We start from the raw sequence: 13,940 nt of genomic DNA, 5'->3' as shown, positions 1-13,940 counted from the left end.
ACATGCACGCCCATGTATGTGGATATGCATGTTTTTCCATGCATGTGGGAGCACATACACATGGGTGTTCACGCATCTGTCCGTGCATGCATGCGGAGGCCCAAGGCTGATTTCCGGGACTCATCCTCGGTGTTCCGTCACTTTATTTATTGAGGTGGGCTCTCCCAATCAATATGGCTCGCCTTCCAAGGCCGGAATTATAGATGGGTCACCTATGTGGGTTTCTGGGGGACCTGGACTCCAGTCCTCATGCTTACAAAGCACACGCTTTAACCATGGTGACTCCAGCGCTACGATCACGGATATGTGCCACCTCGCCTGCCTTTCTAATGTGGATTATGGCGTACGGCACTCGGGTCCTCATGCTTGTGTGGCAAGCACTGTACCAATTGGGTTATCTCCCTAGGCCCCCTACTGCCTGCTCTTTTATGAGACAGGATCTCAACTAGGTAGCCCAGGCTGGCCTTGAACTCTCAGTCCTGTTGCCACGGCTTCCAGGCGGGGTGCTGGCTTTTTACCCACCATTCGCTCACCCAGGAACAAGCCTCAGCATGTCCACATGGGCTTGCTTGGGAAGGTTCCTACCCCAGGGTTCTTGGGTTTGCCCCTGAAGTGTCCATTTCCACACGCCTATTAAGGGAGTCCGATGTTCACAGACAAACCCCTCTCTAATCACTGCTACATACTGAGAAACCACAAGCTCCGTTCCTTGGGCCAGAGGGGCCCCCAAAGGAATGCTGAAGGCTTCCTTTCCCTGTGTTCCGAAGACTCAGCCAAATTCATAATCCAAGTGTCTGGCTGCCCGGCTCTGGCAGCCCCTCTCTCCAGGCTCTCCAGCTCCCATATCCCAGCTATTCCCACCAAGCCTGATCCACCAAGGGGCCGCTGTGCCTGGAGAAAAGCCTGGGGGCCTCCACAAGGCAGGGTCAGTTCTTCCTCTAACTCTGTCCTACCTTCCTGCCCCTGACCTGGAAACAGGAAGGCCTTCTGGGCTGGGGACAGGAGAGAAGGCTTTCCTAGTGGACTGGCCTCTATCTGAAGAGGGAGAAGATGCCCGCTTTGTCTACTGCAAGGACATGGCACCACCACACCACACTCCCACCATGCCATATTCACAGCTAGGCTGTCCCAGGGATTGTGTGGATGGGGGGGAGTTACATTTTTGTATGTGAAATGGATGTATAACATTAAAACATTCTTCTACAGATACTGCCGCTATCTCTCTCTCCAATCACCAAGACACTCGTCTTTTATGCTCTGCGGCCTTCTTCATCTCTTGTTTTTGTTTTGAGAAGGGCCTCATGTAGCTCAGGATAGCCTCAAACTTGCTATGTAGCAAAGGAAGGCCTCAAACTTCCAATGTCCCTATCGCCCCCTTCTAAATGCTGAGTCCTCACCCTCGGTTCTTTCTGTCTGACTCACACGGCAAACTCTCCCTGTCTGCTAGGGCCTTAAATGACAGGTCACTTTCTCCAATAACCTTCTCTCAGTTTCCCTGCAGAGAAATAATGGCTTGTGGGGCTTTGTCCATAGCCCCTGAGATAGGCGGGTGGAGAAAGGGGTGATGGATGAAGGAAAGGAAGGATGCGGGGATGGAGAGAGGAAGGCTCGAGGAGGGATAACAGGAGGCATAGAGTGGGTAGAGGATGGGTAGGTGAATGGATAAGAGAGATGGCTGGATGGAGGGCTGGGTATAATGTGTGTGTGTGTGTGTGTGTGTGTGTGTGTGTGTGTGTGATTAGGAAAGGGAGAGGTGTGGGAGGAAGATGGGTAGGATAGCTAGATGAATAGGAGATGGATGGATGAATGGATGGATGGAGGGAAAAGGAAGAGAAGGTTAGATGGGTGGATGGATGAATAGAGTGAGGAAGAATAGGGGATGGAGGGAGGTTGAAGGATGGAGGGAGAGGAGGAACAATACAGGATGGATAAGGAGAGATGCTGGAAGAGAGAAGTGAAGGGATGTATGGATGGATGGAGGGTGGGATAAAGAAAAGAGGGAGGTGTGGATAGAGAGAAGGATGGATGAATGGGTGGAGAAGAGTGATTGAAGAACAGAGGGGTTGATGGGTGAGTAGGGTATGAATGGACAAGGGAAGGGAGGGAGATATGGAGGGACAGGTAGAGAGATGGATGGGGGGAAGGGAGAGCCATATGTATGAATCTTGTTGAAAGGGGGATAAGAAGGGGACACAAAAACCATTTGGCTTGTTATTCTTCTGACCATCGCAGGATGGGGGAGGTGGGGGCCTGGAAGCTGGCAAGGACTCCAGTGTACTCACCATACTTGGCTGCTTTAGCTGCTGCTGCCGCCGCCTGTGATCCAACCCCTGGAAGAGGGGAGATGAGGGGGACACTAAACATGGTGCTGATGTCTAGGTATCTCCAGAGTCCCATGCTCCCACCCCACAGACACCAAGATGTAGCTGGGGACTTCATAGCTAGTAAAGGCCAAAGAGCTGCCCCGACCCAGATCAGAGTCTCGGCTTGGCCCAAGGTCTTCATGCAAGATGGGCAAGCTTGTGTTTGGGATAGTCCCTGGAGCTTGGGGGGGGGGCACTGGTATTCCTTTGGCTGTAAGCAAGTGAGATTTTTTTACTTCCTTACCTGTCCCTGTCGGGTAGCCAGCCTTGCCCCCTGCACCAGCCACTCCTGTGAAGAAGATCCTTGGTTGTCACTCACACAAACGTCACACTCTGCCCTCCCCTGTTCCATTCATCTGGGGTTTTCCCCCAACACAACCAAAGTGTATACAGATACAAGCATGCGTAGGGGCTGCCATCCCATTTTACAAAGACACTGAAGCTTAGAGAAGGAAAATAATGGCTTGCTTAGGGTGTTGTGATTAGCAATAAGGCCAGGACTGAATGCTAGCCCATGTCCCCAGAGCCAGTTCTTGAGAACTTTTATTCTAGCACCTTGCTCCTACTCCAGGCTAGCTGGGTGTATTTTTGGCCCACGGCTGGGGCCTCAGTACCCTTGCCAGGCACACAGAGCAGGAAAGGGTCAGAACGCCACAAATCCATGAGGGCCTACTTACCATAGGGTGACTTCCCATTGGTATAAGGCAGTCCGTAGCCACCTATGAGCAGAGCAAGGGATGGATGGGATAAAAGATCAGTGCACGGATGGATAGTTAGGGTAGGCACAGGGGTGGGAGGAAGGGGTAGGTAAGGTATGTGGGTGGATGGAGAGATGGATGTGTGATGCAGGAGAGGAGGGATGGATGGAGAGATGAATTGGGATAAGGAAGAAGTGATGGATAGATGAATGGAACGGGATAGGTAGGAGGAAGGCAGGATAATGGGAGATAAAAGGGTAGAAGAAGTAATGGGTGTAGAGGAATGGGTGAAGAGAAGGAGTGATGATATGGATGATGTGTTTGTGTGTGTACAAATTTGTATATATATGTGTGTGTGTACAAATTTATATATATGTATACATACATACATACACACACACACATATATATACACACACATATACACACACACATACACACACACACACACATATATATATATACACACACACACATACACACACACACACATATATATACACACACACACTTGTGCAGCAAGTGCTTGCCCCCTGGACCATCTCCCTCCATCCTGGTCAAGCATCTTGAAACCAACTCTGGCTTACCTGGCAGCTTTGGTGCTTTGATGGGGTAACCCAGTGGGACACCAGGCTGCTGTCCCCCAAAGGGCCCAACCCCTGCAAGAATAGAGAAAGTAAATTAGAGTCCCAGGCCTTGGGGTAACAGCCCTTTTCTCAACCCCTTGTCAGTCAGTCTACGATATTCAGATGGAGGGAAATTATTCCCCATGGCACTCAGGAACCATCCTGCACAGAGGGCCTCACTGTCCCTTTGTCACGGGTCAGATAAGCACTACCCAGTGGTAAACCACGGACTGGCAGGAGCCCAGAGTCACACTCCTGCACTCCTCTGTGCTGCCTTAGGGCACTGCTGGGTATCTCGGTTCATTTTGGATCCACATCGATGGAGTTTGGCTTAGAGCAGTGGTTCTCAGCCTTCCTAACGCTGTGACTCTTTAATTCAGTTTCTCACATTGTGTGACCCCCAGCCATAGAAATATTTTCATTGCTGCTTCATAAATGTCATGTTGCTGCTGTTGTGAACCATAACACAAATATCTGATATACAGGATATTTGATAAATGACCCCTGTGGAAGTGTCGCTCAACCCCCAAAGGAGTTGTGGCCCACAGGTTTGAGAACCACTGAGTTATGGGATCATGGTGGCCTGGGACTGATGACACTTTGGGTTGAATCCTGGCTATCTATCTATCTATCTATCTATCTATCTATCTATCTATCTATCTATCTATCTATCTATCCCTTATATATTTATATATCTCATATATATATATATATATATTAATTTTTAGAATGTGGGTTCTGGGATGGAGTTTAGGTCCACATACTTGTGTGCTAAACTCTTTTTTTTTTTTTTTTTTTTTGGTTTTTCGAGACAGGGTTTCTCTGTGGTTTTGGAGCCTGTCCTGGAACTAGCTCTTGTAGACCAGGCTGGTCTTGAACTCACAGAGATCCGCCTGCCTCTGCCTCCCGAGTGCTGGGATTAAAGGCGTGCGCCACCACCGCCCGGCTGTGTGCTAAACTCTTTATCAAGCCTTGCAGCGAGAGACATGAGGGAGATGGGGCAGGCATGGCTAGGTTTCTGGGTGTCTAGCTTACCTAGGGAGAACAGCTTCAACTCACCTGGGATTCCAGCAAAAGCACCACCTCCACCTGCAAAGATAAAGAGCTATCACTGCAACCCAGTGCTGAGGGTGCAGGGCACAGAGCCCTGGCTCCATTCCTTTGTTTATGCTGGACAAGAGAGCTACCACTGAGCAACGGCCCAAGCCCCTCACTGGGGGATTCTAGGCAGATGCTCTACCACTGAGCAACGGCCCAAGCCCCTCACTGGAGGATTCTAGATAGGAGCTCTATCATTGAGCAACGGCCCAAGCCCCTCACTGGGGGATTCTAGGCAAGACCTCCATGACTAAACTAAGCTTATCCTGCCCCATTCATTCACTAGTTTTTTTTTTTTGTTCTTTGTTTTCTAGACAGGGTTTCTCTGAGTAGCCCTGATTGTCCTGTTAATTGGAGATCCACCTGCCTCTGCCTCCCAAGTGCTGGGATTAAAGGTGTACACTATCACTACCTGACTCAATAGGGCTTTTCAAGCAAGTGCTCTACTACTGAGCCTTACCCCTCAGCCCTCTTTTTACTTTGAATTTGAAACAGTGGCCCAGTCCACTAGGTTGCCCAGTCTGGCCTTGAACTTTCAAACCTCTTGCCTCAGCCTTCTTGGGATTAAGTCAGGGTTACTCTTCGGGCTTTCTGAACAGCATTCTGCTCTTCCTAGCCAGTAGAAGCAGGGCTGGGACATAAGAAGTGCCTCCCTGTCCCCACAGAAGTCCCCAAATAAGCCTAGAATCCCAAGGTATCCCTTACACCCCAGATCAGCACGGCTTGTCGGCTGACAGAGGATCCTACCCTGACCCCCAGCACAGTTGGCTGTCCATACCTGGACCTTTGGCCTTGACTCCTGTGCCAGTGGGAACTCCAGGGAGTACCCCCACACCTGGGAACCGAGCTCCTGATGGGCAAACACATGGGTGACAGTAAGAGAAGGGAAACTCTGCTTGGCAACCCTGCCCACCTTAGGTCTATTAACTAATCTGTTTCTGTACTGATGGCCAATTACAGGCATGACTGGCTCACAGGGCAAGTAAAGCAAGGACCAGCTGGTGGGGACTTCCTTCCCCTGTGTGGCTCAAGCTCAGAGAATTTTTTATTAATTAATTAATTAATTAATTATTTTTTGATATTGCTGTGAATTGAATCCAGGGTCACAAACATGCACTAACCCCTCACTGGGGATTCTAGGCAGTTGTTCTATCGCCAAGTCATGCCCCAGTTCCTCACTGGGGGATTCTAGGCAGGTGCTCTACCACTGAGCCACACCCCAGCCCCTCACTGGGGGATTTTAGGCAGGTGCTCTACCACTGAACCACACCTCCAGCCCCTCACTGGGGGATTCTAGGCAGAGGCTCTACCACTGAGCCACACCCTAGCCCCTCACTGGGGGATTTTAGGCAGGTGCTCTACCACTGAACCACACCTCCAGCCCCTCACTGGGGTATTCTAGGCAGGAGCTTTACCACTGAGCCACACCCCAGCCCCACACTAGGAGAGTCTAGGTTGGTACTCTAATGCCAAGCCATGCACCCACCCCTAGTGCTCTTCTTTTGGAAACAGACTGGTTAAGCTGTCCAGGCCAGACTTGAACTTCTGATTCACCTATCTCAGCCTTCTAAATGGCTGGGGTAGCAGGCCTGTGCCACTAGGCCTGGCTGGAAGATTCGACTCTTAATCCCAACTCATCTGTGCCTGATTTCAGCCTCGGTGGACCTCAGCTGTAAGTTAGAGATCCATCGTGACCAAGAGGAAAGGGACAGAGAGATCTATAGCCACACCACCCTGAATGTGTCTGATTGCAGAAGCTAAACTAAGTAGGGTGGAGCTACTTAGTACTTGGATGGGAGAAAGCGCAGAGAGGCCCAGCCAGTGTGCCATGTCTCCTGGTGGCTACCTCACAATGGATTGGAATCTGCCCGATTTTTCCCTCCTCTCCTGCCTCCCCTGGGGCTTGGCTACCTCAACCAGGAAGGAAGGGGTGCTCTGTCAGCAAATCCCTGAATCTGGGCTTTTGGGGGATTTCAGGAGGCCTTGCTGGGTGGGGAGGTACGTCCTGGCAGGGAAAGAAGTGAGGGACAGTTCTTAGGGGGTCTCCTGGAGGGCACATTTCCTGGGCGTGCCAATGCCTGGTGACTCAGGACTTTTGGGAAGAAGCTGGCTACACTAGGGAGTCCATCTGTCCTCTGAGGACGGTTTTAAGACTGTGATGAGGGTGTTGGCCAGGGGTGAGGGACTGGGTGGGGCTGGGGAAGCTGACCTCGGTTGCCAAGGACCCAATGTTCATTAAGTTGAACTTGGACACTTAGGGAAACAGCCACTGGGCTCAGCTTGTCTCAGTTTTAGGAGGGAGAGCAAGAGGGTAGATCCCAACTTCTTCCTTCCTTCCTTCCTTCCTTCCTTCCTTCCTTCCTTCCTTCCTTCCTTCCTTCCTCCCCCCCTCCTCTTTCTTTCTGATAGAGTTCAAGCTGGCCCAACACTTGTTCAGGGATGACCTTGAACTCTGTCTCCACCTTCCACGTGCTGGCAGTACAAGAGTGTGTCACCCTATCTGGTTTAGGAGGTGCCGGGGGTGGAACCCAGGGCTTTGTGTATGTTAGGCAAGTACTCTACCCACGGAATCATCCCCAACCTACTCTCTTTAAAAATTACCTTTATTTTATGTGTATGGTGTTTAGCCTGGGTGCATGTCTGTACACTGCACGCATGCCTGATGCCCTTGGAGAACAGAAGAGTCAACAGACCATTGTGAGCAACCATAAGTGTGCTAGTAATTGAACCCAGGGTCCTCTGGAAGAGCAGCCTGTGCTCTTAAGCTCTGAGCCATCTCCTTAGCCCCACTTTTTGTTTTTTGAAATCAGGTCACATTATGTAGCCCTGGCTGACCTCAAACTTAAGATCCTTATGCCTCATCCTTCAAAGTGCTGGAGTTAAACGCATGTACCACCACACCTAGTTTATGGGATGCTGAGGATGGAACCCATGCTAAGCAAGCGCTGTATCAGCTGAGCTACATCCCCAGTCCATCCTTCTTGTTCTCACCTGTGCCCGGGAGCACTCCGCCTGGGTACACACCTGGAAGACCAACACCTGGAGGCAAAAGAACAAGAAACCTTAGTAGAGGTTCTGCCGTGTCCCTTCAGACAGCGGCAACAAGCGGTCCAGGCCTTGCAAGCCAGTGTGCGCACTGGGATAGCTTGGGCCAGATAGAGCGTGACCACAGCACTCCCTGCTCCATGTCAGAGCCTGCACATCCTCCAAGGCCCGATTTAACTGTCTTCTGGAGCCCACAGCCTGTTGACGCAGCCCCGCCAGCCCACCTCAAGTCTAAAGGCTTCCAGATGTTCGCCTTTTATTTAACCTGAAGTCACTTCCTAAAGAGCATGGGGCCAAATGAGCACCAGATGGGGGTGCCGCAGGATGCTGGGCTCCCCTCCAGCTCTACCGGGAACAGCTGTAGGCCCTTCTGTTCTGACTCAACATTTAAAACCTCAGTTTCCCCATCTGTGATCCAGAGCCTGTCTGTGAGGTCTCTATTTGCTCCAAGATCATAGAGATTTTTAGAAGCCAGGATCAAGTCACTCAGCCGCATTGCCCAAACAGGTCTGCTGCCGGATCCAGTTTGTACTGCTCCCTTCATCTTCCAGCTTGTTGGAGCAGGAGAGGGCTCTGACCTCAGCGGACTCCTAGACCTCTGACCTCTGACCTCCACCCCCCCCCCCCCCGATAGATTCTGCACTGACCTGGAACTTTTCCAGGCTTTGCTCCCACTCCGACGCCAGCAGCTCCAGCTCCGACTTGTGGCACCACGGCACCTGAATGGAGGGAATTGCAGAGCTGACTCCACCCAGGTCTGCAGGCACCACCTTGAGTCACTCAAGTCTGGTCACCATACCTGTTGATACTCCTAAGCCACCAATGCCACCAAGACCAGCAACACCACCAGGGACGCCGCCAATTCCGACACCAGGGACTCCACCAACTCCACCAACTCCACCAACTCCAGCACCAGGAACGCCACCGACTCCACCAAGCCCGACCCCTGCATAGCCAGAAACAGGAGAGTTCAGGGATCAGACAGGGACCGTGCCTTAAGGTCTCTCCTGTCACCAAACCACTTTAAGATTAGGTACAAGCCGGTTGGTGGTGGCGGTGCACACCTTTAATCCCAGCACTTGGGAGGCAGAGGCAGGAAGATCTCTGTGAGTTCGAGGCCAGACTGGTCTACAGAGAGAGTTCCAGGACAGGCTCCAAAGCTACAGAGAAACCCTGCCTTGATCCCCCCCCCCCCCCCCCCCCCCCCCCCCCCCCCCCGCCAAAAAGCAAAGACTGGGTACAACTAGCGGCCCACATCATCTCCCCAGGGAAGTAGGATCTCCCCACCCCACAACTCTTGTCTCCTGGGTCTGGGTGAGGGAGCATTCTCTGAGAATTTCAGTGTCTGGGAAAGTCACGGGGCAGATAGAACTATCCCAAAAATATTCCACTCACCAGCTTTGGCAGCAGCTTTGTAAGCTGCAGCTGCCCCCGCTCCGGGCAACAGAGCTCCTGCGGCTCCTGCACCAGGCACCACACCTCCTGCCCCTGGAAAGGCCCCGAGACCTGTGGAGGAGAGCATAAATGAGGTCCGGAAGTGCCCTGCTCAGTGGGAGCGGCCAAACCTCAGCCCAGCCTGGGCCCTTCCACTCAGGAGAGTATTCAAGGTTCCGTGTCCTCTGAAGGCCTTCAACATGGTTGGCCCTGCTCACCAGGATGGGAGCATGTGTTAGAGCAACGGTTCTCAGCCTGTGGGTTGTGACCATTTGGGGGTGGAATAACCCTTTCACAGCAGTGGTACAAGACCGTCGGAAAACACAGATTTTACTTTATGATTCATAATCGGCAACAATACAGCTATGAAATAACAATGAGAAATAATATGGCTGGGGGTCACTGCAACATGAGGAGCTGTATCAAAGGGTCCTGGCATTAGGAAGGTCGAGGACCACTGTGTTAGAGGATTCTTATGTCTAGCTGCTCAGCTCGGCCAGACAAAGCTGTGTGAATCGCTTAGTCCTTGAGTCAAAGTCTGGCTTATGTATGTAGTCCAGGCTGGCCTGGACATCGTTATGTGGCCGAGGATAACCGAGAACTCCTTGATCCTCCACCTCCCATGTGCTGGGGTCACAGGCACTTCACTACCTCTGGTTTATGCAATGCTGGAGATGGAAGCCAGAGCAGGCAAGCCCAGTCTTAACATGTATGTATACATATACATGTGCATGTATACATATACAAATGCATATATAAATATGCATTTGAGAAAAGGTCTCACTATGGAACTCTAGCTGTACTGGAATTCCCTATGCAGACCAGGAGGGCCTTGAACTCACAGAGATCTTTCTGCCTCTGCCTTCTGAGTGCTGAGATTAAAGGTGTCTGCTGCCATGCCCAGCCTCAATATATATATATATATTTGAGACAAGGTCGATATAGCTAGGCTGGCCTTGAACTTGCTATGTAGCCCAGGCTGGCCTTGAACCCATGTCGTTATGCCTTTGTCCCCCAAGCGCTGGTACTCTGAGCATTGCACCACACCATCTCCGGTCCCCAGTTTGCTCCGATGCCTTTTCTGGTGGGCAGATCTGCTGGGCCAGCAAGGAGATGCCTCCTTCTAGTCTCATCTCTCTATTATAATTGTCCCCCTGGGTGGCTTCTTAGGAGCAGGTGACTAGTGTCATGCTTCATCTCATCAACACCTGCCTCCCACTCTGTGCCCTGACTGCTGTTTATCCCAGGCAGGTGCCCCAGGCTGGGGAGAGAGACTGGCATCTTGCTCAGGGGTTCACACTAACCTGCCCCAGGGCCAGCACCGGCGATTCCTCCAGGGCCTGTGAAGAAGAGAGAGGAAGAGAAGTTAAGGATGTGGGTTTCACACCTGGGCTCCTTGTAAGACGAGTGCCGTCACGGAGTGAGTGGGGTGGGTGTCTAGGCTGGTCCCTATGTCTTTGGTTCTGTGGTGGTGGAGGGCAATGGTCCTGATAAATCTGCAGCCATCAGATAGTAATCAAATGCTCTGTGTGGAGGTGACTGATTATCTCTAACAAGTGTGACCAGCTCGTGCGTCTCCTAGGATGCCTGACCGCTGGCAGGATCCAGCTGGTTTTCTATGAAGGCGGAAGTGGTCTGTAAGCAAACCCTCACCCCTCCAAGACCAGCCTTGCTCCCATTAGTAGCTGTCACGCCAGGCATCTTCTCTGCTTCCTTGATTGTACATCCTGACATAGACCCCTCCCCTCACCCTGGATCTGTAAATGTGTCTCCACCACTTCCTGCTTTTGAGTCGGTCTAATGTAGCCCAGGCTTGACTCAAACTCGCTACGTATCTTAAGGGTGACCTTGAACTTCTGATTCTCCTGGCTCTACCTCCCAAATGCTGGGATTTTAGGCAGTTAATAGGAAAGTCCAGTTTATGTGGTCCTGGGCTTTATGCACGCTAGGTTAGGGCTGTGTGACCTGAACCACATCCCCTGTCCTGGGGGTCCTCCTGTACAGCATCTAGACATCCTTCTATCCAGAATCCTCCTTGCTAAGATTCATGAGAAGCCAAATGGGTTCCTCTGGCTCTCTCCTTTCCACATCTGGGCCCGATCATTCCTTCTCCTCCTCCAGGAGACATTCCACGGCCTTGGCCTTGACCGATGGGCCCAGTTAGGTTGGAGTTTTGGAGGTTTGCCTTGGCAGGTTTGTTTCCAATTATGGGAAAAATCTCTCTTGCCAGCACCAGCTCTGGTTGTGGGGTCTAGAGTTGTAGGGCAAAGTCCTCTAAGGGATCCCCCCCCCAACGCATAGGGTCTGCTGCTAAGGAGGGGTCTACCTGGCTCTCACTGGATAGTATCTTTCCTATGACCAGCTTTTCCCACTTATCCTCTGACTGTAAGAGCATATAACTTAGTAGAGTGATTGCCAAGCATGTAGCAAAAGTCCTCTAAGTGTGTGTATATTGCAGACATCTGTAAGGTGGGTCTGTAATGTAGTATGGTATGGTGGTGGGCAGGGACTGGGGCTGCCCGGCTCAATCATTTCCTGGTCTCACCTCCCAGTCTCTCTCAGTTCTGTCAACAGCTCCCCTGAAGCTAGCCCTGTTTCCTACGCTTGTAGAGGATGGGGGGCACACTCAGATCTTTCCTGTCTGATGGGGGGGCTGAGAAGACAAGACTGGATGGGAAGTAAGAAAGATTGGGGTGAAGTTTGGGGGTGGCCTGTGGTCTCTGCGGTTGCCCCTCTTTATCAGCAGTCTTGCGCAGTTTATCCTCATCACCGGCAACCCTCTGTTCTCCCTCTCTTTCGGACTCACCTGCTCCAAAGGCCCCCAGAAGCCCGGCACCTGGAGAGACGGAGAAAAAGTTACAGTCGGATCACAGCTGGGAGCCCAGGGCCTTCTGGGCATGTCCCCTTCTTTTCTGGGTCAGAAAGTTCTAGACTCAGGTCCTGGGCCCCTTCCCATGGTCTTTGTAGATGACCATTTCTTGAGCCTCAGTTTCCCCATCTTTATGATTACTTTTAAAATGATAATTTTTAAAAAGATGTATTTTATCTTTTTAAATGATGTGTATTTGTATGTGTCATGTGTGTGGGTATGTGCAAATGGGTGCAGGTGCTCATGGATGTCACAGCCATTCGATCCCCCAAAGCTGAGATAACAGACCCCTGTGGGATGCCTGATGTGAGTGCTGGGAGATGAACCTGGGTCCTCTGTAAGAGCAGCGTATGTTCTTGATCACTGAGCCACCTCTCTAGTCCCTTAAATGATAATCTTTAAAAGGTCTATTTCTTTTTTTTAATATTTATTTATTTATTATGTATACAATAGTCTGTCTGTGTGTATGTCTGCAGGCCAGAAGAGGGCACCAGACCTCATTACAGATGGTTGTGAGCCACCATGTGGTTGCCGGGAATTGAACTCAGGACCTTTGGAAGAGCAGGCAATGCTCTTAAACACTGAGCCATCTCTCCAGCCGGTCTATTTCTATTATATGTATGAGTGTTTAGGCTGCTTGTATGTGTGTGCATCACATGTGTGTGTCTGGTGCTGGTGGGGGTGGGGGTCAGTAAAGAGAGTCTAATTCCCAGGAACCAGAGTTACATGTGAGCTATGTTATATGTGCATGCCGGGAACTGAACCCTGGTCCTCTGCAAGATCATCAAGTGCCCGTAATTGCTAAGCCATCTCACTAGTCTCCCCTACTTTCCTTTCCTTTTCTTTTCTTTCTTTTCTTTTTTTTTCTTTTTTTGGTTTTTCGAGACAGGGCTTCTCTGTAGCTTTGGTGCCTGTCCCGGAACTAGCTCTTATAGACCAGGCTGGCCTCGAACTCCCAGAGATCCACCTGCCTCTGCCTCCCGGGTGCTGGGATTAAAGGTGTGCGCCACCACCGCCCGGCTCCCTACTTTCCTTTTCGAGACAGGGTTTCATATACTTCTGGCTGACTTTAAACTCAATAGGCAGCCAATATGACCTTGAACTCCTGATCCCCTGGTCTGTATATCCTGGTTGCTGAGATTACAGGCACATGCCTCCATGTTCTATAATGCAGCGTTAGGGATGGAAACCAGGATTTCTGCATGTTAGGCAAGTGTTCTACCAACCAACAGAGCCACCACAAACCCAGCCTTTTTTTTTTTTTTTAAGAAAGGGTCTCACTGTGTAGCCCTGGCTGGCTGGCTTGGAACTTGCTATGTAGACCAGGCTGGCCTCAAATTTGTAGATATCTGCCTGTCTCTACTTCTCAAGTGCTAGGGTTTAAGTCGTGTGTTACTATGTCTGTTTTTTTATCTATCTGTCTATCTATCTGTCTATCTAGCTGTCTATCTATCTATCTATCATCTATCTATCTATCTACCTACCTACCTACCTACCTACCTACCTACCTACCTACCTACCTACCTATCTATCTATTTATCTATCTCTCATCTTCTGCTTTCTTGACTTAGGGTCTCACTGTATAATTCAGGCTGATTTTGAACTTGCATATAGCCCAGACTGGCCTTGAACTTGTGATTTTCCTGCTTCAGTTTCCACAACACTTAAACTCACTCTGTAGCCTTGAACTCAAGGTCCTCTGGCCTCTGCCTCTTGAATGTCGGAACGACAGGCTTCTCCCCCTGTGCTCGGCTCATATGCCCATCTACTTGTGGCTTCCATGATCCCTACTTTCTTAGGGCCACTG

At 50.8% G+C, this 13,940-nt stretch overlaps 1 protein-coding gene across 2 annotated transcripts in view; it reads right to left on the bottom strand.

Moving 5' to 3' along the window:
• Eln (elastin) overlaps positions 1 to 13,940 on the bottom strand; it is a 44,318-nt gene that overhangs the window by 17,548 nt on the left and 12,830 nt on the right. For both annotated transcript variants that reach the window (XM_075977147.1, XM_075977157.1), the window contains exons 5-16: positions 12,071 to 12,100; positions 10,569 to 10,604; positions 9,226 to 9,336; positions 8,630 to 8,776; positions 8,478 to 8,549; positions 7,777 to 7,824; positions 5,564 to 5,635; positions 4,747 to 4,776; positions 3,649 to 3,720; positions 3,041 to 3,082; positions 2,608 to 2,652; positions 2,283 to 2,330 (exon numbers count right to left, since the gene is read on the bottom strand). In XM_075977147.1, the coding sequence (XP_075833262.1) occupies positions 2,283 to 2,330; positions 2,608 to 2,652; positions 3,041 to 3,082; positions 3,649 to 3,720; positions 4,747 to 4,776; positions 5,564 to 5,635; positions 7,777 to 7,824; positions 8,478 to 8,549; positions 8,630 to 8,776; positions 9,226 to 9,336; positions 10,569 to 10,604; positions 12,071 to 12,100 (753 nt within the window). The remainder of the gene's footprint in view (positions 1 to 2,282; positions 2,331 to 2,607; positions 2,653 to 3,040; positions 3,083 to 3,648; positions 3,721 to 4,746; positions 4,777 to 5,563; positions 5,636 to 7,776; positions 7,825 to 8,477; positions 8,550 to 8,629; positions 8,777 to 9,225; positions 9,337 to 10,568; positions 10,605 to 12,070; positions 12,101 to 13,940) is intronic.

Source organism: Microtus pennsylvanicus, chromosome 1 (genome assembly GCF_037038515.1).
Source record: "Microtus pennsylvanicus isolate mMicPen1 chromosome 1, mMicPen1.hap1, whole genome shotgun sequence".
Taxonomy (NCBI): Eukaryota; Metazoa; Chordata; class Mammalia; order Rodentia; family Cricetidae; genus Microtus; species Microtus pennsylvanicus.
The sequence above is the reverse complement of the archived record's forward strand: the minus strand, read 5'-3'. Positions and strand labels throughout refer to the sequence as shown.